This window comes from Rhinopithecus roxellana, chromosome 12 (assembly GCF_007565055.1).
Source record: "Rhinopithecus roxellana isolate Shanxi Qingling chromosome 12, ASM756505v1, whole genome shotgun sequence".
Classification (NCBI taxonomy): Eukaryota; Metazoa; Chordata; class Mammalia; order Primates; family Cercopithecidae; genus Rhinopithecus; species Rhinopithecus roxellana.
In genome coordinates this window covers 51,876,878-51,903,425 of record NC_044560.1, presented here as the reverse complement: position 1 = coordinate 51,903,425, position 26,548 = coordinate 51,876,878, and the positions used below count along the sequence as shown (strand labels likewise).

At 43.1% G+C, this 26,548-nt stretch overlaps 1 protein-coding gene across 2 annotated transcripts in view; it reads right to left on the bottom strand.

Moving 5' to 3' along the window:
* Window positions 1-26,548, bottom strand: part of DAB1 (DAB adaptor protein 1) — a 1,267,144-nt gene that overhangs the window by 17,296 nt on the left and 1,223,300 nt on the right. Inside the window, exons 9-13 of one of the 2 annotated variants that reach the window (XM_030913326.1) lie at window positions 18,985-19,035; window positions 18,848-18,895; window positions 11,456-11,518; window positions 9,012-9,120; window positions 346-894 (exon numbers count right to left, since the gene is read on the bottom strand). In XM_030913326.1, coding sequence (XP_030769186.1) covers window positions 346-894; window positions 9,012-9,120; window positions 11,456-11,518; window positions 18,848-18,895; window positions 18,985-19,035 — 820 coding nt within the window. The remainder of the gene's footprint in view (window positions 1-345; window positions 895-9,011; window positions 9,121-11,455; window positions 11,519-18,847; window positions 18,896-18,984; window positions 19,036-26,548) is intronic. The other variant, XM_010365734.2, reaches the window with a different exon arrangement.

The window sequence follows — 26,548 nt, the reverse complement described above, 5'->3', positions numbered from 1 at the left end:
TAGGCTTACATTCAGTTCAATACCACTTTGTCTATTGTCTTCATCCTTGAGCCTCACTTTCATTATCCATCAAACAGGTCTAACAAAATTTGTCATTAAGCATTATTATAAGTCTAAAAATAAACATGGAACATATGAAGAAGGTTTGTATGTTATCAGTGGTACCTAAATTTGTAGCTCTTAGTAGTAATAGTAGTAGTAGTAGTAGCAATAGTAGTAGTAGTAATATAAACAAAGAAACCTGATTAATGCAAGCGAGATGAGTTATCTGACCCCAGAAACCCCACCTCCAGACATAAGTTATGGCTCTCATTGGGTTTTATGTCTTAAGTGAGGGGCACTCACGTGAGTTGGTCGATGGTGTGGTAGAAGTCACAGGGGTCAAATTCAACTGGGAGATGTCAAAGTCATCACAGTCGTCTGTATCCTGTGCCACCCCGACTTTGTTGAAGTAACTGGAGAAGGCCTCTGAGGTACAGGTGAGGGAGGGCTGGTCGGGTTTGCGGGAGGGCACGGGTGGAGGCTGGGCCATCTGGAAATCCTTAAACGTTTCTTTCCCCATTTTCTGCCTGGGCTTGTCGGTCTGTGGACTTGACCTGGTGGAGTCACTCGTGCCTGGGACGGTGGCAAGGGGGGTGAGGGGACCTTGGAACATGGCAGCTGGCAAAGGCATAACAGTTTGTGTGGGCATGAAGGCGGCTGGCGGAAACTGCCCGGCCACAGTTGGCCAGGGCTGCTGAGTGGCAGGAAAGAGACCCGGCTGGCCCCATGCGATGGGCTGAGCCCCCGGCATCACCTGAGCGACTGGTGGCTGGGCACCCATGACCATCTGCTGTTGGACGAGGGGCTGCTGGCCCCAGAAGGACGGGAGGACAGCGCCCATTGCAACGTAACCTGGGAGAATGAAAAAGAAGAGTCAGGTGTCCTGGGAAAGACTCAGGTAATTACCATGGACTCAGGTAATTGACAGAAATGTATCAAGCACCAACTAAGTGCCAGACTGTGTGCCAGGGACTGGGGATGCCAAGATGAACAAGACAAAAATCCTTGCTGTCATGGAGCCTATATCCTAGAGAAGTGGTCAGGGAAAGCCTCTCTGAGGAGATGATCTGTAAGCAAAAACTAGAATGCTAATAATCACATTTCTGTAGTTGTTAAAAGTTTCTAAAGTCTCACAGCCTCAGAAGCTGTGTGTCTCAGGGACAGGGCAGAAGGATGGAAGGCAGGCCGTCCTGGGTTTTCTCCTTGCCTCCTCTTCCTGCTGCACTTAGGACCCTCTCAATTGCGTAAGCTCTCTAAGAGTCTGACTCTTTGTTGTAAAATCAGGTTATAATACCGTCCTTCGCAGGCCTGAGGCAGTGTGCAAAGTGAGTAAGAATCTGAATGTTGGAGTTTTAGAGACCTAGGTTAAAATTCAAACAGCCACCTCTTAACTGTGTAATTTGGGGAGTAGTTCTTAAATCTCTCTAAGGCTCTATGACCTTATTCGTAAAATGGGTATAAACACCTTCTACCTTGCTGGGTTGATTTGAAGCTTAATTGAGAGTACATATTTAAAATGTGGAGTATTGTACTGGACACAGGATCAACATTCAGTAAATGTTAGTTACTAATATGGTTTGGATTAGATAGAGGCTAGAAAGTTACTTATTACATTGCTTGATATACAAAAGACATGTAATAAATGGTAGCTAGAGGTATTATGCATGATTTCTGTATTACTATTATTCCAATTTTAGAGAATTAAAAAAACAGGGCCAGATGTGGTGGCTTATGCTTGTAATCCTAACACTTTGGGAGGTCCAGGTGGGAGGACTGCTTGAGGCTCGGAGTTTGAGATCAGACTTAGTAACATAGCAAGGCCTCATCTCTACCAAAAATTTTTAAAAAGTAGTGAGGAATGGTGGCACATGCTCAGAGTCCCATTGTCTCAGCACTCAGGAGGCTCAAGTGGGATCACTTGAGCCCAAAAGTTTGAAGCAGCACTGAGCTGTGATTATACCACTGCACTCCAGCTTGGGTAACAGAGTGAGACACTTGTCTCAAAAAAAAAAAAAAAAAAAAAAAGAAAAAAAAAAGAGAAGGTTATTGTCCACTCAGGGGCATCTCATACATCAGTATAGGTTACACACTGCAAAACCCCATAGCCTGTACTCATGTGTATTACCATGATAACTGTTCACTGTATTATTCTTTTTAGGTAAGACATACACATTTTAACAGGAGTACAAGCGACACTTGTTATAATAATAATAGTAACATAGCAGTAACAGCAACAAGCTCCACTTATTAAATCCCTACAACATGCCAGATACACTAGTATATGTTTTGTGTCTTCACGAAATCCCGGCAGGGTAGGTATTATTATCTCTATTTTAGGGATGAAGAAATTGGTGCTCAAGGAAAAGCAACTTGCTCAGGGTCATACAGGTTGCATAAGGTAGGAGCAGGATCACACTGAGGGTATCTGTTCCCCCAAAGCCAGGGTTCTTTCCTTTGTGCCACACACTGCCTCACCCAGATGGCCAAGACCAATTTCTGATCTTTGCAGTTAATAGACTTTGCCTACTATTTGATTGTATTTGGATACTGCAGGCCTGCAGGAAATTCACATGTGCTTCCAGGGGTCCCCACCCTTCTCAGGGGGCACAATGGCCACCTCTATGTGCAGCTGAGCCTGAGAGACAAGTTCCCAGGCTGGGCAGAGCAGAGAATAAAGAAGCCAGCTTTGCCTGGGCCTCTCAAAACAAGCCTTTCCATGGCTGTCAGTAGGAAGGTACCAATGCAGTGTAATGAGACCAGGAAAAAAAGAGGAATGGATGCAGAGTATCCTAGCAACTTCCAAAGGGACAATGGGTGGGCGTTATGGCATTGATGACATTATGAGTCATCTCACTGACTCTTGTGAGCCCAGAGAGATCGAACGCAGGGTGTCTCACTCCATACTCTAGTCACAGATATACCTGCCTTCAACTGACTGATACAGGCTAGAGCCAACATTCAAGGCTTGGTGATTTTCCTTGCAAGGTGCCCATTTCCTTTCATGCCATGCTTCCCTAACAGGAGGCTCCAGAAAGGCACCAACAGGACACCTGTGCTTCTTGCTGATCAATCTCGCAGAGTTAAATACTTCTGCAGAATGAGACAAGGATGTCAACAAAAAAAATGGAGAATATCTTATAAGACTACTTTGTCCAACTGCACTGAAACCAGAGGGATGAAGAGGCCCTGGAGCTGAAACTTCAAATGTGAAGCTTGCTTAGCTTGCCTCGCCTGTGGCATAATAACGTAGTGACTTAAATCTACCAACAGATGAAGAATCCTGCAACTGTCTTGTTTTCCGATTTACTTTGATATGGCCCAGTGGTTCTCCATGGGAGTGCTACTGCCCCCTACGGGTGGCTAGAAAATTGCTGGGATGCGTTTTGGTTGTCACAAGTGGAGGGGGTTGCACTACTGGCATTTAGGAGACCCAAGCATTGACAGTAGACATCCCATTATGTGTGAGACCAATGCATATGACAAAGCATTATTCCACATCCTGTTTATGATCATTTGCACCTAGAATCGACTTTGAATTACATGGGAATTCAAAGTTATCTTTGCACTTGATTTTAATGCACTTAATTTTCCAGGAATTCAACAACTGTGCACGGGAGGGAAGACTGTATTTTTGGTTTGGAACACTGTCAAAAGGTGTTGACTATTTTGGAAAATGGCAGTCCCTGACATCCCTGACAGAAACGCTTCTCATGGTGGTGTAGCCACATGACACTTCTGTATCAGTCTGGACTTATAGCTGTGGCTTTCAATAGTGATTCTACTTATAGGTATATACATCTGACTGTTATGCCTTCTAGTGTGCTCATGCCTGAGTATTTCCCTATTTAAATACATACATTTTTATTACAAATTCTCTTTCCTTTCTGCCTTATATTAGAGACTTATAATCATTTTGAAAAATTGTGTAGCTAGACTACATTATCTATGAAATTCATTTCAAGGTATGAAAGGAGGTATTGTAAATATTTGTAGTAAGAAGGGGGTGCTGGGTCTGCAGGTGGAGAAGTACCCATGGATTCAATCACCTAAGACCTGCTGCCCATTTTGGTGAATGAGGGGATGTTTTCACTCTCTTGACATCAAGCCTATTTTTGGCTTTGCTTTTATTCCACCCTCCTCGCTGCCAGGAAGGACTGTTTTAAAATGCATATATGGCACTTCACTGTCTTTAGTATAAGGCTCAGATGTCTTAGCTTGGCTATGCGTCCTTGGAGGTCAGCCCCTTCCACCTCTTCATCACTATCTTCAATTCATATCCTCACTGCACCTTGTCCTTCAGCAGTTGCAAATAAAACCCAACGTGCTGTCTCTTGTCTCTGCTGGCCCATCTGCCTGGAAAGTCATCCCGCTGCTTCTGTGCATGTCTAACCCTGATTTGCTGTTGGAGATTCGGTTCACTATCACCTCTGCTGGATGGCTTCTTGCTCCTGTCAGCTCCACTGGTCCTTCTCTGGGCTTGCACAGTCCTCTGCACTCACCTGTATCATGACACTTGTCACACTGCATTGTAATTGCCTGGTTATTCTATCTTCCCTGATGAGACTAGAAACCACCTGCTGGCAGGAACTCTTTATTCTCTCTCTCTCTCTCCACTCTGCCTAGCATGGTTTGGGATGGGAGAAAGGCCCTACATAAAGATGAACAAGTCCTAGTCAATACGTTCACTGCATTTTTCCCAGTGTCTAATTAAACCCACAATGCATAAATGCTGTGATCTCTGATGATTCTACTGTTGGTGGCAGGTTTTTTTCCCCTCCCATCTTTTGTTTTCTTTTTCCACAAGGAGCTAACAGATGGGCTGTGCACACTTTTCTGGAGAGAGCTATTAGCATGTCTCTCTGGCTTCATGCCATCTGCTCCAGACCAAAGTACAATATTCAAAAGAACAAAAGGTAGCACAGGGTAATTGGGTATCATGTTTAGGAGCCTGCAGGTCCCACTCACTTTTCCTAGGGGGTCCCTGCAGCCTGGCTCTCCTTGGCCTGTGAGTTAAGGCTGTCTGGCCACATGATCTTGTGCATGAGCGAAGGGACACATCAGCAGCAGGACAGTGGTGGCACTGGACACAGGGAGCCACGTGGTGGCTGCACTTAACAGCTTGTTAACTGTTTACTGTTAATGTCCAATAACAGTAAATGTGGAGGGAGGAGGTGCCAAGGAGCATCTGTTTATGCCATGAAGTTCAGAGCAATCATAAATCTCCTTGCTGTGGAGTGAAAGGGAACACCTGCCTTGCTGCCTTACAATTAGGGTTTTAAAAAGTGTTGAAAATTGTGATTTATAGCCAGATGCTGACACCTGGGGATACCCCCATTATTTGAAAAAAGAAAAAAAAAAAGGCAGACTGAAATATAAGAAAAGCACTAAAAACGAAGGAACTCCTCCAACATTTATGCAGAACTTCTATGATATCTCTTATCCACACTTGATGGATTCATTCATTCAAAACTACCTCTACTGGGTGCCAATCACTGCTTTAGTATGTGGAGACAAAATAAAGAACAAAACAGTCGTCAAAAAAAAAAAAAAAATTCTCACACTGTGGAGCTGACATTTTTGTGAAGTTGATCCTTTCCACAAGCCTCTGGGGTAAGTGTGATTGCTATCTCTTTAATTTGTAGAGGAGAAATTGCAACTCCATGAGGGGAAGATTTGATGCAGCTACACACTGTATGAATAGCAGATCCAAGGCTCCCGAAGAACCATGTAGCAAACATCTGTTGAGTGCTTACTGATGGAAGCACTGCCAGGAACTGCTGTATATATTTTACAACCTGCATTTACTCATGCAATCCTTAGAAAAACTCTATGAGGTAGAATTATGATCACCCCTTTAAAATGGGGTAAGTTCCCTGAGGTTCAGAAGATATTTATCTGAATACGATGCAGTTGGCTAGCGGCAGAGCCTGTATTCATACATAGTACATTCTCTAGGCCACCCATTCTCCTGCTGTCTGCTATGAGCAGTCAAGAGGTTGAAGACCTAAACTTTATTACAGGCACTAATTTTCAGGAAAAGGAAAAAATATAGGTAGAACAGGACATATATTCATCTACTGTAGAAATCAGAATAATCATAATAATACAGCATATTCTATACTAAATATCGATGATGTGCCAGCATTTTTCAGTGTGTAGTGATACAGCTTCTGCAGCTGCAGTTAATGTAGTGATTCATTTAATTCTCATGATATTGTTGCAAAGTAAGTATTATTTTACACTCAGTTATAAAGATGAAGAAACTCTGACTCTGACAGGTGAAGTAATTTGCCCAGGAGTCTAAAGCTTAGAAATAAATGGCTGAATCAGGATTCAAACCTGGCCCATCAGATTCAAAAGCCCCCAGGAGCCAGTCTATCCATTGTATCACATACTCCAGTTCACTTCTCTATCTCCTTATCACTGGCTGGACAACTAGTGACAAGGAGATTGGGATTCAACAGCTGCAGAAATTTTTATGTCCAGTTAAGGGAGAAATAGGGCACATAGTTTAATACCAACTGAAGCCAGTTTTGTTATATTATCTAGAGTCAGAAAGCAAAAACATGCAAATTGAAATTAATTTTACACTCGTGTTCTAAAAGTTGAAATCTTGGAGGTAATATATCAAAATTTTAACAGCTAAAGAAAGGAAATCTGGATATGTGGAAGAGGCTTGTCCATAGCTTCCAATGTGGCTAGTTAAGCAGCAAGACTAAAACCCAGGTCTTCCAAGTCCGTAATCTGGCAGAGGTTTGGGAGAGGGCCCAGAGCAGTGCTGTGACTGACCCGGTGATATGGTTTGGCTGTGTCCCCACCCAAATCTCACCTTGAATTGTAATAATCCCCATGCGTCTCCCCTAGGTGGAGATAAATGAATCATGGGGGTGGTTTTCCCCACACTGTTCTCATGGTAGTGAATAAGTCTCACGAGATCTGATGGTTTTATAAAGGGGAGTTCCCCTGAACACAATCCCTCTTGTCTGCCACCATGTAAGACATTCCTTTGCTCCTCCCTTGTCTTCCACCATGATTGTGAGGCCTCTCCAGCCATGTGGAATGGTGAGTCCATTAAAACTCTTTCCTTTGTAAACTACCCAGTGTCAGGTATGTCTTTATCAGCAGCGTGAGAATGGACTAATACACCCAGGCAGGTCCTCAGGGTGTTTTTAATCAAATGTTAGGGCTGGAAGTGATATAAAATTACATCTAGGCCCATCTTCTCATTTATAGAGAAGGGAATGGAGACTTGGGGGAGCAAGTCATTCCTCTGCCTGGAGTACCCTGAACTCTGATGTCTACTTGAGACTTTTCTGCCCCTGCTAGTCCTGTCACACTTCACCTAGGCAAAAGCCCCTCGTGACCACAGGGGCTCCACTTTTACCTGCCCTCTGCCTGCACTCAAAAGCCCCTATGCTCTGGTCTGCATTTTCTTTTGTCCCTATCACTTCTCATTTTTAAATATATTATTGAAAATTATTTATTTTTATGTTATTTCCTATCTTCCCAGTAAAAGGTACACTCTCTGTCTGTTGTGTTGACTCGCACATCCCAAGCACCTACACAGGACCTGGCACATAGAGGGCACCTGGTGAGCGTTTTTGAAATGAACATGCCTGCAAATTGGTAAGTTTGGGGCCATCATTTTTCCCAGCACACCCTTTACAGGCAAAACAATGAGAACAAAGCATGGGCACTCTGAACACAAGACTCAAGCATAGAAGGGTGGTGAAAAACTCTTACCCTTATTTAAAATGGCATGTGCTATTATACTAGTCCCATGGATATTTTAATATCTATTTTAGGTAAGGAAAACTAGTCATCATCACTATCCCTTTTTCAAGATTAGACTGGGAAACTTCACAATTGAATACATTTCTAGGCAACCTGCAGTCTAAACTGTAAGTTAGATCCAAGGGTTACCAACCTCTATTGCTTCTAAAAGTTCATAATGATCCCTTAGCTCATGAGTAATAACCATAACTATTTTAGAACAGAGTATGCATTTTTAATTTACTTTGAATAAAAGCACAGTTTATATTTGGTGGCAAGAATTTGCTTCTAACAGTATGTAATTAAAACTAATTATGGAAAAAAATGCAAGAAGATTGGTATTCTAAAATATTCAAACAACTCTATTTGCCATTTATAAGAATAAAGGCAAGAAAGATAAAGCCACATATTTCAAATACGTAGTTAAAGAAAACCACAAAACCCTTTAAGGCTCCCATGTATGTGAAAAACAGAACTAAACTACCTTTGGCTATTTGCAAATACAGTGGCCTGGCCACATGGAATGCCTCATGCCATGGAAACAAGGTAAGATTGCTGGGCTCCATCCATTTGTAACTCACCTGCAATACTGTTACTATATCTATATATATATTTTTACCTTGTTGTAAAAGTAGTAAATACATTTAAAGACTATTTGAAAAACAGAACACATACTTTCTAACTCACCAGGTGTCTCATTATTCTCACAACTCACAGCAGTTTGCTCTCATCCCATAGGGTGCTCCCCACTTTGTCTGGGGACCTTCCCCTTCCTTGAGTCAGCACCAAGTAAGCCAGATCCCTTCTATCCGTCAGGTCTCAAGAAGTCTCTAGAAAGCTGACTTCATGTACTCCCCTGCTTATTGCTGTCTCTCCTGGCTGAGGTGGAACAGTGGAAATGGACCTGGGCTAATTGCACAGCTGTGCGTATGCCATGCTCCGAAAAGCTGCACACCTGAGTAACACAGAATCTTGAACTCTCTGGGTGAAAGACATCAGTGAATTCCAGGCCAGTAACATACCAGAGCTCTGGACCCCAACATCACCTCCCTCTCTAAACAGCTTCTCAGTGTCACCTGAAGAGTCACAGGAGAGAACAGCAGTGTTTTGTCATCATTTGGCAGCTGGCTCTGTAAACTCTTTCTCTCTCGATGGGTGAAGGCCAAAGGAAGGGAAGCTGGTGGAAGACGGCTTACCTGAGGGTACAGCAGCAGTGCTGAAAGGTACAGAACCAAACACATCTGCACTCGCTGGAAGGGTCTGAGATGAAGATGGGATAAAGGCATCACCTGGAGTTGCAGGAGTCTGCCAGACAGAGAGAGGCAGAGGACACATGAGACCTGGCTTAGCAGTCACCAAGGCCGGGAGGTAGCAGATGCAGGAATAAAGGGGCAGGGGAAGGGATCCACAGTTCAAGCCACTTATGTGGTGTGCAGCCCATGTGCTGGTTACATACACTTTATCTACAAAATGGGAAATGATATCTCCAACCCCACTGTGAGGATTAAGTGAGATTATGTGTTTAAATTATTTTACATCACTTAAATTTTTAGCACCATGCATAGGCATATAGTAGGTGCTTGGCAAATAATGGCCAGTATCCTAATGATTTAGTTTGAGCCCCTACTCCCTGGGGGGTGTTTTCAGGTATCAAATTTTCCATAATATTTGGCATTCACCCTTTAGAGATGGCCAGTTCAAATTGAAATACACCCACTCAAGACCTACTGTGTGCCCAGCTCAGGGGCTGCAACTTAATACATGGCCAATGAGCAGTTGTTGACTAAATCAACAAATAGAATTTAGCAAGTGGAGCACTGACCCTTGTATCCCGGTACATCCCCCCCCAACTCCAGATTTTCCCTCAATCTTCGCTTGCAAAAAGAAGTAAATATTTTCAAGAAGACAACAAGAAACAATGCTTGCACCACTGAAAATTCTACAGGGCCTAGTCCATGCTGGAATTCCAAAAAGGTCTGCTGCATGGACTGGTGGGCAAGATGGGGGATACAGAAATGAAAACATCAGTACTCATAATTTTGTATATGTCCACACCCATTTATAGCAGGCTTTTGCCTACAGAGTATAAATCTGTTTGATGCTGTAATATCCTTTTTTTTCCCCCTTGGAATAGGCTGGGCCAAGCAATTAATCCTGAAATCATGGCAATTAGACAAGGCCATTTTTAGACTAGCAGCTTGTGGGACGAATGGCATTGTTCTGAGGATTATTAAATACCCATTTGGACTGCGCCTGGGTTCAGGGCCAGAAACACAGCCATGAGTTGCTGTGTTAAGCACTTTTAAAAACAGTCAGCGCTGTTCTTTTGTTCCCCCTTTGTGACCTTGGGTGAGTCACATGTCCTTTCTGGGACTCAGTTTGCTCATCTGTAAAATGAAGGGGATAAGGTTAGAAGATCTCTTCAGCCCTTTCTAGCTGCATAGCCCTGCAGTTCTGCAACTCCAAGTTCCCAGGAAGAAGCTTTTAGCCCAGGATAAAGGGGAGAATGAGAATTGCTAGAGCCATCCACATTCTTTGGGGACAGAGGCTGCGGTCCCCGCCCTCAAGGCTGCCTTGGACATCAGGTGTGGGCAACAGGGCAGCTGTGCCTAGATTCCCAAGCGACAGCAGTGGGCAGCAGTGTCTTGTGCCATCTGTCCTCAGTGGTGAGGTTACAGCCTTTTCTCTGTGAGGCACATCTTGCCAATGAACCATAGTACCATCCCTCGGTTTGCACAACTGCGCAGTGCCCAGAGGAGCTGTCCCCTCCCAGCAGCTTCAGCTGGTGCAGCTGCGGCTGACTGCTCTCTGCCCTCCTCAGGGAATGGGCAGGGGAGGGGCTGGAGGGGCCATCTCGGCTCTTTTCTTTGCAGTGGCTGCAGAGTTGCTTTTGAATGCATCCAGCACTGGGATTCTATTTTGCTTTGGTTTTAATTCTGTTTTCTTCTTTTCATTTTCAAATTAGGGCTCCCTGCAATCTCTGTCCTTTTGTAAGCATTGACTGAGGTACCCTGGGTGAAGCTGTGGCTGGGAGTCCAGAGCTTCCTGAGAAGCTCAGTAAGGCCCAAGTGCCCAGGTCATGGTCTGCAAAGCTGAAGGGCAGGCTGGAAGGGAGGGAAAAAACAAAAAGAAGGGAGAGAGGAAAGAAAGAGGGAAAGGAGAGAAGGATGGGCAGAGCAGGGTGTGGGGAGAAGGTCCTTCCTTTACTGGGCTGGCCACCTACGCTGTACTGGGCTTGGGGCAGGTGCTGACAAATGCCTCATCATGTGTTGTCCCGAGTTTCCTGCCTATGTTCCCAACCACACCATGTGCTCCTTGTAGTCAGAAACCACATCTCCTTCGGGCCTCTCTTCTCAGACCCCAGCAGAACAGCAAGTGCCCAGGCAAGTCCTGTCATTGCTGAATGCATGGTCTTGTTTATTTTGCAAAACAGAGGCATATATCATACTTCCCCTTTTTAAATAGCCAAGCAAATTAAGGATCAGAATGACTAGTTAGTTTGTCTAAGTCACACAGCTTGAAAGAGTCAACGCTGAAATCCACCAGAGGCCTCTTTCACTCACAGCCCATATTCCGGCCACTGAGGGGATATGGAAAGAAAGGAAAGGGGTGCAGGGTTCAGAGACCAATGCATACTTACGGGGGGAGAGGTTATATCAGGGGGTGTGGACATGTCCCCAAAAAGTTCTAACTGGGTCACAGCCTGTAAAGACAAAAAGGTAATCATGTAACTACAAAGAAAGGTGGTGTTTCTGGGTCCTGCTTTACACACAGTACGATACGGGGATACACATTTCTGTTTTTCATCATTTCTAGATAAACCATAATCCTGGTGGGTCATTACTATACCTCAGGATCCCAAAGGCAACATCTTGAATGCAGCCAGAATCAATTCTTGCTTCCTTGCATCTGCCTATTTATCCAGCCTTGGTCAAGACTGCCCATTAATCACTTCCCATAAGCAGTAATAACATCACTTCACATTTATTTACCATCAAATGCCAGCAATGTCTCTCTTTCTAGGAGATAAAGGCAGGGAGGCAATGCCATCATTGGTTTTTCTCTCACGAGTGTATCCACACATACAAGATGCCTTCCATGTGTAAGTACAGACATGACTTCATGGTCACGTCAGTAAGGGCTCCCAATAGCATTCACCCTGAGAGGTAGGAATTGTCATCCCCATTTTTACAAATAGATAAACTAAGTCTCAGGGATGTGATATCAAGGTCATCCAGGCCAGGATTAAAATTTGCTGAATACAGAGAATGCAGTCAAACAGCACTCTCTGAAAGAGTCCATCTTTAGGATAAAAAATGTGGTTGGAGGAAAAGAAAACATTTCATTTAAAAACAGGAAAGGAATCAAAAACAACCAAGTGTATACATCATTAATCTCTCCTAGGAACTCCATCACTGCAGACACTGCATCATCTATCTTCTCATCCATCACACGGGAGTATCTGAGCAAGGACAGCCACAACAGCTAAAGAAACCCTTTAAGATACACTTAGAACTAATCTGCACACACTGCCAAATTCACAGACTGTAGGGAGTCTATGGCCTGACTTAATTATGACAAGTATGTAATCACATGCTTTGTACAAACCTGTCCACTGAGGAAAAACCACTTTTCCCTCATCTTCAGATCTTAAGTGATAGCTTCAAATTGGGGGAACCTAAACACACCATTTAGTGGAAGGGATGTGAAGAGTCCGACTGCCCTGCCACACAGGACTCCTGCACTCAAACTGCTCTACCCAGGTCATGGCTGGATCTCCAGGGTTCATCCAAGGAAGGGAATGTTCTTTCCTACTGGCAAGTGAGTGAGCTTTGGGCTCTGGAAAATGTCCTACACTCCACGCCTGGGGGTGTGGAGTACTGATAAGATAATCCACATAAGAAAAGGGCCCCAGGTCAGGCAGGGCCCCAGATGGGGAAGAACAAGGAATAATTGTTCTGAGGGATGGTTAATCACAAACAACCAAGGGCACAACCTCATTTTCAGGTAGCCCCTCCAGCACAATCCTATAAAACTTCCCTCCAGCCCCTGCCTCTTTGCAGACAGCCCCTTCTCTGCTGTGCTGCCCATTGCAATCTTGCAATGTATTTTCATGCTTTCTCTAATATAGCTACCTTTCTTTACCTACAAATGTCTTCATAAATTCCTTTACTGCCTGGACCACTGGCCCCAGATAGTAGCTACCTCCAACAGGAGGCATACTTAGATTCTACCACTTTCAATATCTGCAACTCCTCAGAGCTACAGTTCCTTCCTCTGGGCAATGGAGATGATAATATCTCCTTTGCAGATGTATTGACAACATTAATAGGAGAACTTTGATGTTTGGTTAAGCCTGATTGAAAGCGCACAAAAGTCTTTTTGCTGAAAGGAGAGAAGCTTGGCTTTGTTAACTTACTTGCAGCTCTTCCTTCCCTTTCAGCTTTCAGATTGAATAACAGTGCCTGGCACACAACAGGGCCCTATAATGACTGATTTTGTTTCCAACTGCACAATAATTTTTGATAAATCTTCAACAACTGCTAGATGCTGGGCACTGTGCTATGTGCTGGGAACACAAAAATGAGAAATGCCAACTCTCAGCCTGCAGGGAGTTTACAGACTGGTGGGGAGGACATCCAATCTGTAGATGCAGATAATCTCAGGTAATGTAGCAGAAATAGCAACAGGGGTCTCTATGGTGTGCTGTGGGATTACCTAGAAGGAAACTGATCTGGTTTGGCTGTGGCCCCACCCAAATCTCAACTTCAATTGTATCTCCCAGAATTCCCATGTACTGTGGGAGGGACCCAAGGGGAGGTAATTGAATCATGGGGGCTGGTCTTTCCCATTCTGTTCTCATGATAGTGAATAAGTCTCACGAGATCTGATGGGTTTATCAGGGGTTTCCAATCTTGCTTCTTCCTCATTTTCCCTTGCTGCTGCCATGTAAGATGTGCCTTTTGCCTTCCGCCATGATTCTGAGGCCTCCCCAGCCATGTGGAACTGTAAGTCCAATTAAACCCTGTTTTTCTTCCCAGTCTCAGGTATGTCTTTATCAGCAGCATGAAAATGGACTAATACAGTAAAATTGTTACCAGTAGAGTGAGGTGTTGCTGAAAAGATACCCAGAAATGTGGAAGTGACTTTGGAACTGGGTAACAGGCAGAGGCTGGAACAGTATGAAGGGCTCAGAAGAAGACAGGAAAATGTGAGAAAGTTTGGAACTTCCTAGAGACTTGTTGAATGCCTTTGCCCAAAATGCTGATAGCGATATGGACAAGAAAATTCAGGCCGAAGTGGTCTCAGATAGAGACGAGGAACATATTGGGTACTGGAGCAAGGTGACTCTTGTTATGTTTTAGCAAAGAGACTGGTGGCATGTTGCCCCTGTCCTAGAGACCTGTGGAACTTTGAACTTGAGAGAGATAATTTAGGGTATCTGGCAGAAGAAATTTTCAAGCAGCAAAGCATTCAGTAGGTAACTTGAGTGCTGTTAAAGGCATTCAGTTTTCTAAGGGAAGTAGAGCATAAAAGTTTGAAAAATTTGCAGCCTATGTCATAGAAGAAAAACCCATTTTCTGGGGAGAAATTCAAGCCAGCTGCAGAAATTTGCATAAGTAGCAAGGAGCCTAATGTTAATTCCGACAATCATGGGGAAAATGTCTCCAGGCCATGTCAGAGACCTTCATGGCAGCCCCTCCCAACACAGGCCTGGAGGCCCAGGAGGAAAAAGTGGTTTTGTGGGCTGGGCCCAGGGTCCCTGTGCTATGTACAGTCTAGGGACTTGGTGCCCTATGTCCCAGCCACTCTAGCTATGGCTGAAAGGGACCAATGTACAGCTTAGGCTGTGGCATCTGATGGTAGAAGCCCCAAGTCTTGGCAGCTTCCACATGGTGTTGAGTCTACAGGTGCAGAGAAGTCAAGAATTGAAGTTTGGAAACTTCCACCTAGATCTCAGATGATGTATGGAAATGCCTGGATGCCCAGTCAGAAGTTTGCTGCAGGGGCAGGGCCCTCAGGAAAACCCCTGCTAGGGCAGTGTGGCAGGGAAATGTGCCGTCAGAGCCTCCACACAGAGTCCTACTGGGACTCTGCTTAGTGGAGCTGTGAGAAGAGGGCCACTGTCCTCCAGACCCAAGAATGGTAGATCCACTGATAGCCTATACCATGAGCCTGGAAAAGCCTCAGACACTCAACACCTGCCAGCAGCCAGGAGGGAGGCTGTACCTTGCAAAGCCACAGGGGCGGGGCTGCCGAAGACCAAGGGAACCCACCTCTTGCATCAGTGTGACCTGGATGTGAGTCCTGGAGTCAAACAAGATGATTTTGGAACTTTAAAATTTGACTGCCTCGCTGGATTTCAGACTTGCATGGGCCCTGTAATCCCTTTGTTTTGACCAATTTCTCCCATATGGAATGGCTGTAATTACTCAATACCTGTACCTCCATTGTATCTAGGAAGTAACTAGCTTGCTTTTGATTTTACAGGTTCATAGGCAGAAGGGATTTGTCTTGTCTCAGATGAGACTTTGAACTGTGGACTTTTGGGTTAATGCTGAAATGAGTTAAGACTTTGGGGACTGTTGGGAAGGCATGATTGGTTTTGAAATGTGAGGACATGAGATTTGGAGGGGCCAGGGGTGGAATGATATGGTTTGACTGTGTCCCTACCCAAATCTCAACTTGAATTGTATCTTCCAGAATTCCCACATGTTGCGGGAGGGACCCAGGGGGAGTTAATTGAATCATGGGGGCTGGTCTTTCCCATGCTATTCTCATGATAGTGAATAAGTCTCATGAGATCTGATGGGTTTATCAGTGGTTTCTGTTTTGCATCTTCCTCATTTTCTCTTGCTGCCGCCATGTAATAAGTGCCCTTTGCCTTCCGCCTCTCCCCAGACACGTGGAACTGGGAGTCCAATTAAACCTCTTTTTCTTCCCAGTCTTGGGCATGCCTTTATCAGCAGCATGGAAACAGAGTAATATAGAGACCCAACCAGCTTTTGGCAAAGTTTGAGACTTTCTAAAGGAAATAGCCTAGATCTGAATCCTGAAGGAGAGGAGCCATGTGACCAAAAAGAGGAGACCATCCAGACAGAGGAAACTGCTTAAAAATGGCCAGAGGCCAGGAACAGAGTAGGTAGGTGGTAATGGAAGCAGTTCAGAGTTACCAACATGAAGGTGGGAGACAGGAGGCCAGAGTGGTGGTCAGGGGCAAGGTTGTGGTGGGAATTTCATACATTTCACAGCCTTTTCCATCAATTCTTGCCTATCTTGTTTCTCTTTCATACAGTAACAGCCCAGCAACTGATGGGAATGAGGTGGACAGCACACAGGTCCTCTCCCAAATCTTGCTGGACTTGAAATGCTCTTCTTTGGTAATCCTTCTCTAGCATGTTAGCAATATTTTATATTATTTGGTGAAGTTCTGCTAGTCTTTTAGACCCTCTTCCAAATTCATAAAAGGAATAACTTTATTTAATCAATTCAAATGAAGCTTCTGGGCTTCTTTGAGACTGCAATTCTATGCTTTTAAAATGGCCCACAACTATTTTCAGTGTTCGGAAAATATTTAAATGAAGTTATTAATTAAGTCACACAATTTACATTTCAAATGTGTTGAACTCACGGCATACTTTTACTAACATCATAAATAGAATTTATTGGCTAATTTTCTCCTTAAGCACAACTTTTAAAATAACCTTCATTCTTGAGATATAGACTTTCCTTTTGCCAGATGATTTTCACTCAAGGATTAAACGAGAAAAACATGCAGAGGCATAAAACATAGATTGTTATTTCATTCCATTGGTTTGCTGTTTAAATAGAACCTTGAGTTAATTAAATTTTATAGAAAAAGGGGATTCTTGGGCCATAAAATTAAAAATAATCCTAATAACCATATGTGATCGAGAATCTGAAATAGTATCTATTTTCACAGGCCTCCTCCCCATGTTAACCCCAGTCCTTTTATTTGTAAGCTAATAAACCATGTTCCATCTGATAATAACGCTCTAATGAATCATTTTAAAAGCCTCAAGAGAATAAAACTAACAATTCACATTTATAAAACACTTTATAGTTTGCAATACGCTTTCAAATACATTATCATCATGTTTGACACTCACTGAGCCCCGAAAAGTCACCAGCATAGGTGCCATTGTCACTATGTTTCACAGATGAGCTAGCTGAGGCTGAGGTTAAGTGACTCACCTCTGATTGGTCAGCTAAAAGCAGCTGGGATGGACTTGACCCACACACCCACCAGCATCTTGTTCATCGATCCATCACTTTACCAAACCTTAGTTAGCCTTGCTAAATAGTGGAAGCCCAGCCTACAACATTCTCTAATCAGAAATCTGGGTTGCTACAAGGTCTGCCAGGATGCACATCCATTTGAGGTCATTTGGAATGTCAGCTTGAGATGTCTACTCGCCAGAGAGTAAGGCCCTTCCATTACTATCATTTCAAATGTCTCCTGGTAAAGAGAGATGTAGCTGGAGATGGTAGTTTTGCCCCTTTTTTAGCCCCTTGGGCATTTTCCAGGGGTAAGAAGAGTGATATTGTAAGGTGTACAGGACAGTAAAGGAAAAGTAGCTTCGATGTTTGGGGAGGTAGTTCCCTAATACCTCCATCAGGCCTGTTCTCTCCCCAGTCATTCTTTGATATGAACAAGTGATGGTTTTTCAGTAATATCTAGTTAAAGATTAGTACACTGCTCCTTCCAACTAGACCACTGCAACAAGATCCCTAGGTCTTTCCGAGAGAGAAATTCTAAAGGCACAATTAATGGAGGCTGAGATGTTATGACTGACCCCGAAAACACCTTCTCACAGACCCATTCCCTGTGTTTTGGCATCAGGAGTTCTGTGACCCTTCAGTGGGCAGACATGGGAGTTCCTACCATGCATCAGCTACCAAGAGCAAGGGCTACAGAGATAGGTAAGGCACATTCCTGTTCCTATTGTCATAAGCTGGCTATATTATGGAAAGACAGACCCAGAGACACAATCAACGGAAGAGAGAAGCACAGGGAGTTATGAAAGAAGAGGCTATCTCAGGGTCTTACATGTGCGCCTCCTCCTACCTAGAACACTCATTCCTTCCCCAAACATCCTTCAGGATGTGAATCAGAAGGCTTTCTGTTTTGTTTCCTATGAAGTGGCTTCCTAACTCAATTTGTACCCTATCCCATTGCCCATGACACTCCCAGATCAGTGGTTCTCAACCTTGGATGCACACTAAGATCACCCAGGGAAAAATTACTGATGCCTGGTTCCCACACCGAAAGATTCAGAATTAATTGGTTTGAGGTAAAACCTAGTCACTGGAGCTTGGAAAGCTCTCCTAATGATTCTAATTTGCTGCCAAGGTTGAAGATTTTTATCCTGGAGGTTTCCCAATACTGTATTTAGGAGTGGCAATATTCATTGGCCTGTGTATCAGTCAATTTGAACAGATGTTGACTACAACCAATATATTTATACCAGGTTATACTGACTGAATAGCAACCTCACCTGTGTTTTAGTACCAGTGGTGTACTTGGCACATCCTGTTCATGTATCTGAATTCCTACTATATCATGTTATACAGCATATACTACACTACGCTAGGCGAGGCTCTACTGTCATATCTTATCCCATGCAATGTTGCACTATGTTACACTGTGAGCTTCTTTAGGAAAGCCACTTTTCTGCATCTCTAGCATCTATTAGGATGCTTGGGACATGTTAGAGGTTTGAAAAGTATTGCTGGATGAAAAGAAGGGGTGGTATCTCCTCTCCAACACACACTCTTGTTTACACACACACACACACACACACACACACACACACACACGTACGTACACTCTCACTATTTGACCTCATGGCAGGGCCCACCAATAGTCATCCTGGGAACATTTGAATAGGTACCTACTAGAGCAGAGCAGGGCAGCAAGTCTGCCATTCATGCCAGCTGGATGAAGAGAATATGGAATGCATGAGTATGAGCAGAACAACCTCATTTAACAAAAACCTCAAGGCCTTACCTTCGTTGCCTCAAAAATCTCATCAAAGTCCATGGGCAGGTTTCTGTTCTGTAACCACAAGGCACGACTGATGAGCATGAAATGAATGTGGAGATCATGACATGAAACAGTTAACCTGAGAGGGCTCTAATTCTTACCGGGATGGCTGCAGCAAACCGTTCTTCAAAATCCTCAAACGAATAGCTGTTCTGAAAGTGGAAGGGATGATGAATGAGGATGAAGTGAGTGACACACAAATGACATGGATTTATGAGTTTAATGATGACAGTATCTATGATTCACACTTCCATGGTCTCAGCAGGCGGGAGCTGTTTCCAATGTCTGTGAAAATCTTGGAATATGTTTCTAGCATAAGCAGATGATAAAACATGGGTCTGATTAGGAAACACAGCAATGGCAAATTTGTAAGTTTAAATTCCATCTTCCTGCAATTACAGACATTGCCCTGCAGTTACAGACATCAGCAGTGGCTATGGATAAGAGCATGCTGTTTACATTCGAGAATTTTCTTTTAAAAGAACAAAATGTCACCTTGTGCTTTAGACAAACTTTACTCTTTGGAGCAGTCTGTGAACAGCTGGTTTTCATGTGTTTTTATACATGTTGTCTTCTCTGCATGAAATGCACATCCCTTCGACCAGGCGTGGTGGCTCATGCCTATAATACCAGCACTTTGGGAAGCCAAGGCAGGTGGATCATGAGGGCAGGAGATCGAGACCAGCCTGGCCAACATAGTGAAACCCCGTCTCTACCAAAACTACAAAAAATTAGCTGGGTGTGGTGGTGGGCGCCTGTAATCCCAGCTACTTGGGAAAATGAGGCAGGAGAATCACTTGAATCCAGGAGGCGGAGACTGCAGTAAGCCAAGATCGTGCTACTGCACTCCAGCCTGGGTGACAGAGCGGACTCCATCTCAAAAAAAAAAAAAAAAAAAAAAGAAATGCTCTTCTCCTCATCTCTGAAAGCTCAATGTTCCCCAAATTCTCCAAACCCAGCTCAAAAGCCACCTCCTCCATGAAGAGTTTCTCTATCCTTTGAACTGAAATCCTCCTGAGTGTCCTCAGTACATTATCTGTGCCTATCATACCGTAAGCTTCCTCAAGCAGCTGGTAGAGGGTTTCCCCCTGCAGCTGGTAGAGGGTCTGGCACGTAACAGTCCTCAGAAATACAGAAATGAATGCATGTTCTAGAAGTAGCTGGCAGTGAGCAACATTTAATTGCTTTGTTAACTTTGTATTATATTGTTTATATTACATATTATAGGTATGTATATCATATACATGTATATCTTAATAGCCATATTCTGGTCTATACATATAAGCTAATTATTCTTTGGATGATTTCCAAATAGTAAAACATTAATATAAATCTGCTAATATGGACATTAAAATGGAGTTATTACGCATGAATAGTTTTGAGGGAGCTTTTGGCAATGGAGGAGTGGGAAAACTATCACCCATAGCCTCGTAATACTGTGCTTTGTCAGAATTTGCTTCCACCCTGTCTATAGGACATGTGACTGTTGCTTCCTTCAGCCCCAGTTACAGACTGCAGAGCAGAGCAGAGTGGAAGAATCAATGTGCCCGGGCCCACTAAGGCAGGGCCTTCAGGTCAACCACCAACCACCTGTTTCCACCAGCCCGTGGTTCAACATGACTTAACTATGGCTACAATGAGAGGAAAAGCCACCACATCAAATAAACATAGACATTATTATTATTATTATTATTATTATTATTATTATTATTATTTGGCCACAGGTGGGGAGAGGTGGTGAGACAATATTAGTCTAAATGATCCTGTAATCTATCGTGTGGCCTAAAAGGTTAAGGTTATGTCGCTACATCCTTTATAAATGCACACACTCCTAGCAATTTATGGCAGAGCCCCTACCAACTAGCTCTGGGTCATAACTTTTAATAAAAACATTTTTTAGTGTCCAAAATCTCATTACATCTGTCCAATATAAAAAAGCAAATGGCTTCAGAGCATGATGGATGAATTAAATAAATTTGAAAACCAGCCTGTGGTAGAGGCTCATAAAAACCTCCACCATGTCCCATATAATGAAAATGTGGGAGGATAACCAGTGTCAGCATGAGCATGTTGTCACCTTCCTGGGAAAGGAGAGGTAGCCTTCGGTGAGGTGTGGAGCTGAGGTGTGATGAGGCGATTTCTTTGAATTCAGTTGAAACTTGGTCCGAGCAGATGAACAAATGCATTTTTTGGAATCACACAGATATGTACCGGGTCCTGGCCACTTCAGGCCATGGATGTGCTGGCCATGTAACCCTTGACAAGTTGATGAGCCTGTTTTCTCATCTTTAAAGTGGAGTGGGTAATGACAACATCATGGCAAGTTTATTGAGCAGTTTAATTGAGATATGTGTGCAAAGTCTTGTTTGGTGTTTAGCACACAGTAGATGCCCAAGGACTAGTAGCTATTATTATCTTCTCCTATTATTGGCTCATTTCAGTAATGCACGTGAACAATTAATTTATTTTTATTTTTATTATTTTTTTAGACAGGGTCTTACTCTGTCGCCGGTTGGAGTGCAGTGTTGTGATGTTGGCTCAGTGCAACCTTCGCCTCCCAGGCTTAAGTGATTCTCCTGCCTCGGCCTCCCGAGTAGCTGGAATTAAAGGTGCGGGTACCACCACGCCTGGCTAATTTTTGCATTTTTAGTAGAGATGAGGTTTTGCCAGTTTGGCCAGGCTGGTCTCGAACTCCTGACCTCAGCCTTCCTCAGCCACCAAGCCTGGCCCCAAAGCACATATTGTTTAATGTTAGGAAACTATTATTATATAATGTTTGGAAATAGAGGGAAAAGAAACGAAGAAAATCTTTTCAATGGCCTCTCTTTAGAAACCACCTCCAACCAACAGCCCAGCACTTCCTAGACCTCCTGTCCTTACTCCTGAACCCTTCAATCCATTCTTGACTCCATCTTCTCTCTTTTGCCCTGCTCTTGGCTATAGTCTTGCCTGATCATCTTCATCCCATCTGTATCTTTTTTTTTTACCTTGTGGCTACCTTACTGTTTGAACTCTGGCTCAGTCATTTCTCAGAGCTGCTTTCTTACAGTTACCTGTTTGGGGTAACCTTTGGAGACACCCAGTGCACTTCCTCCAGCCAGTGGGGAGATCCTTCCAGCTAATAAATATACTTTTTCCCAGGTGATTCTTATGGACAGAAACTGATCTACTCCCTAGTCTCTCCAAATTGCTAAATCTTGTTTTACCCACAATTACCACTTGAGTTTTAATGCACGCATATTAAAGTCTTTTTTGTTTTGTTTCTTACAGATTTTTCTTTCATGCTATCATAGCATGTACACAGTTTTGTATTCTTTTAAAAACTCAACATGACATCAAATTTACTTGCAACTTAAGCTTCCAGTGAGGAAATATAAAAGAAGGTATTTTCTCATGTTGTTTCAATATGGTTCGGGCTCAAATCTTCATTAAAACATTGAAATAAAGTTCCCACAGGGAGTTTATCTTCCTATAATCTCTTTTTGAAACAGTGGGGACACTATGATTCCATTACTGAGTAAGGCAATGAGGAAGACCAGATTCATGTTACTCTTACAGGAAAAATGACAGTGCATAAGGGACTTGGGATAAAAAAAATCTCACACAGGAAGAAAACCTTTTTTATGGCTTCCAAATCAGAAACTTCTCACTCCTGGCTGCACAGTGTAATCCTTTGGGGCAGCTGCTGATGTCAGAGCTACCGATGCCAGAGCCACATTATCAGAGATTTGGATTGTACTGGTCTAGGGTGGGGCCCTGGCATCAGCGGGTTTTAAAAGCTCCCCAGGTGATGCTAATGTGCAGCCAGATTTGCAAATCACTATGCTGGGGAATACACTCTCAGTAGGAATAATTAGCAGGTTCCTAGGAAAATTGAAGCCGCTTTGATTGATTATGCAATTGATTAATTAATTTCTTCAATGAACATTCACTGGGTGCTTTCCACATGCCATGTCCTGGCTGGGCACTGGCGATACCTGGATGAATAACATATGGTCCTTGTTTTCATAAGGTCAGAGCAGAGCTATGCTGTATCATCTTTGTAGCTTGGGGTGGACAGTTGTGGGACAAGGACCACACAAGGCTTCTAGATCTAAACTCAGAGCTCAGACCAAGACTGAAAAAAAAAAAAAAAATTAAATTTTCCATTTAGAAGGCTCAAGAGAAATGGATTAACTTAAATGATTTGTAACTGCACTAAGGTGGGTACTATTAAGGACACCTACTGATTCCAGGCATCCGAATGCATGTTACCTTTCCCTAATGAATGATTTAACAAGGAAGACACATGCTAATGAAGACTAATTCCTTCTAGGGTATCTAAGAGTTTATGCTCTTTATCACCTTTACCCAAGAGTAAACAGCCACTTTCCCATTTCCTGGCAGAGACAGATGGGAAAGCTCTGTTTGGCAATTGAAGAACAAGGGCAAGTGGCTTGAGATGGGGAATAGAAACTCTAATGTTAATAAATGATCTCTAGACCAGCCCTGTCCAGTAGAACTTTTTGGGATGATGGAAAGTTCTCTATCTGTGCTGTCCAATACAGCAGTCAGTAGATACATGCACACTTCAAATATGGCTAGCATGCCTGATGAACTGAATTTTAAATTTTATTACATTGGCCGGGTGCTGTGGCTCAAGCCTGTAATCCCAGCACTTTGGGAGGCCGAGACGGGCGGATCACGAGGTCAGGAGATCAAGACCATCCTGGCTAACACGGTGAAACCCCGTCTCTACTAAAAAATACAAAAAACTAGCCAGGCGAGGTGGCAGCACCTGTAGTCCCAGCTACCTGGGAGGCTGAGGCAGGAGAATGGCATGAACCCGGGAGGCAGAGCTTGCAGTGAGCTGAGATCCGGCCACAGCACTCCAGCCTGGGTGACAGAGCGAGACTCTGTCTCAAAAAAAAAAAAAAAAAAAAAAATTTTATTACATTTTAATTATTTTTGATTTAATAGCCTCATGTGGCTAGTGGCTACAGTATTGGACAGCATGACTCTAGATAAAATATATTAAAAAATAAACTTCCAGTTAACAAGGTGCTTCCCAAATACTAGAGATAGTCATTCATTATATATTTTCTATTCTTTTAAAGAATATCCTATATTTGCATTGACTGGAAGATTTCTATGGGAGAATTGATTTCTTTGCTATGTCTAGACAGTACCATGAAATCAAATTCAGTTTGCAAAAACAGCAGACTTCTTCTAGTTATAAGAGGTTTTTTTTTTTTTTTCTTTCATTGCTGGAGCTAAGTGAAAGCCAGATATTTGTGAGGTTTTTCAGAAGAAAGTGAAGATTCATGTTTCAAATGGAAATCCATGAAGTTTCATTACAACAGAAACAAAATGGAATACCATTTAATGCCTAAATGTGCCAGGCCTACTGAGATTTTGGGGATCGGTGGTCTTGCTGGACTCAATGCCTTGATCTAATAGAGAAATTGGTGCGCTTTGAGGTTTTGTCTTTATAATGATTGAGAAATTGCCTCTAATTACTCCAATTTGGGCCTCACTTTAGCAGCTAATAGTCCTCCTTCTTCAGCTTCCAATTCAGGAGAGGATCCCAAAGGTTGTCCAGAAGGTTGGAGGATAAAGGGAAGTGGTTCAGTCTTACAATAAAAGTTACATCTTCCCTTGAAGTGCTCACACATGTAATATGTCCTCAAATCCTTGAACAACAAAATATTTACATCCAGCTTCTTAAAAATTAAGCTGGTTCTTGAAATGTTCTTTCTTAATATGCAAGGGGAAGGTCAGCATGGGGAATGTTGGTGCAAGGATTTTGCTGGCACCTTATTGAGACATTGCAAGAAAGGTAGAACCCAGTGGACAAAGTTCAGGATGCTAAGCTGACCTGAATGGGCTAATGCAAATGACAGGGCATAGCTGTGGCTAAAGCCTCTGCCTCTGGATTCCTGGCCTTCTCAACTTTCATCTAATGTCAAGAAAACTAATTTGCTTGCAAGTGAAAACACTGAGTACTTTTAAAGTGAGAAATGTGATGGTTTCAGGAGAGGCAAAGTGAGGGAATGAAAAGAGAGATGTGGGCAACAGTAGTTTTCAGTTCAAACTGCTGCTCCATCACTGGCATTTGCTTGAATAAAGTTTATCATTTGAGCCTCAGTTTCCCCCCTGCAAAAAACAAGGATAATAATGCTTACAATGTGGGCTTGCAGAGAGGAAGCAGTGAGAAGACTGATGTATATGAAAATAGCACAGCAACTGGCAGAGTAAAACCTCAACAGGTGTCATTTCCCTTTTGAAAATTACAGAAAGGGAAGGAAGGGAGGGAGGGCAGGAGGAAGAATAGTCATGGAATTATTTGTTTGGTTGGTGAGGGTAGGCAGGTGCCAGGTCATGGCAAAAATTTGGGTGATATAGGTCTAGGGAAGGGATGAAGTCACCTGGAGAAGAGGCTGAAGATGCACTGTGGTCTTCACAGAGCAGATGCTCAGTCAAAGCAGCTCCTGCTCTTGGACCTTCCCTCAGTTTTTAAACCAGCACGGCTGGCTAGGAGTCTGCCTCATCATTCCACCCACCCCACCCTTTCTCCTTCCCACTCTTCTTCCTATCCATCCCTTACACCTATTTTAGAACTCAGATAGTAACTCCATGTTTTGATGCTCAGATTTTCTAAAAGCCATTCAATATTTTCCTGAAAATATACATGAGGTTGGGGTTGGTGGCACGATCTGCAGGCAGAAGATGATTATGCAATAAGCTACTAATAGCTAAATTAAGTCTGACCTCAGTAACAGTGATAAAGGAAAGGAGATATTAATTGTGATGCCTGACAAATGATAATGCTAGTGTAAAGGGGAGATGGTGATAGTTCCAGAGATGACTGTCATAAGGCTGTGATCATTGGTCATCCATTCACTTACTTCTATTTATTAAATATATATGATTTACTAAGCATCTGTAAACAAAGTCTTCTACCACGTGAAGGAGATAGAAAACAAGAAATTATACAGTTGGTGTTATCAGTGAGATAATTCACATAAAACCTTTAGTATTTAGGGCCCAGCTCAGAGTAATGACAAGATTCATGCTAGTGGTTATTAGTATTATTGTCCTTAATATTAAACACATCACACCCAACCCCACGTCGTGGGGTTGGGGAAGCTGGGGTCAGCATACATTTTGAGCTGGTGGCAGTAGCAGCAGTGGAAATTTGATGGTGGAAATGCTGCTGCCATGGGATAGAGGGCAGTCATCATAAAGACAGAGATGATGACATAGCGTTCTCTGTGCTGTATCATCATCATGACAGCCAAGATGTGGCCAGGGATGGAAATTAGGAAGAAACACTGAAAACACCATCACAGCCACAGAGCTCTCTAGAAACACTGGGAATGACTGTATAATTTACACACTCGTAGAAGCTTCCTGGTTCTAATCCATGACTTCATCTCAAAGATCTGACATTTGACAAGGAGGATTTTAGAATTCAATGCCCTCTTCCCTTGCCTTAGCTCTTTTGTGAGGGGAAGGATCAGGCTGCAAATGGTTTTGCTACTTTAATGGTTTTGATAGAACAAACAGGTATAAATATACACAGAAAACCAGAAACCAAAGGGGAAACATTTCTAAAAGCTTGCAATTATTTGTTTTTAATGGTCTCGTCCTATCTCCTTTTTTCTTTTAAAATCCTATTATTCT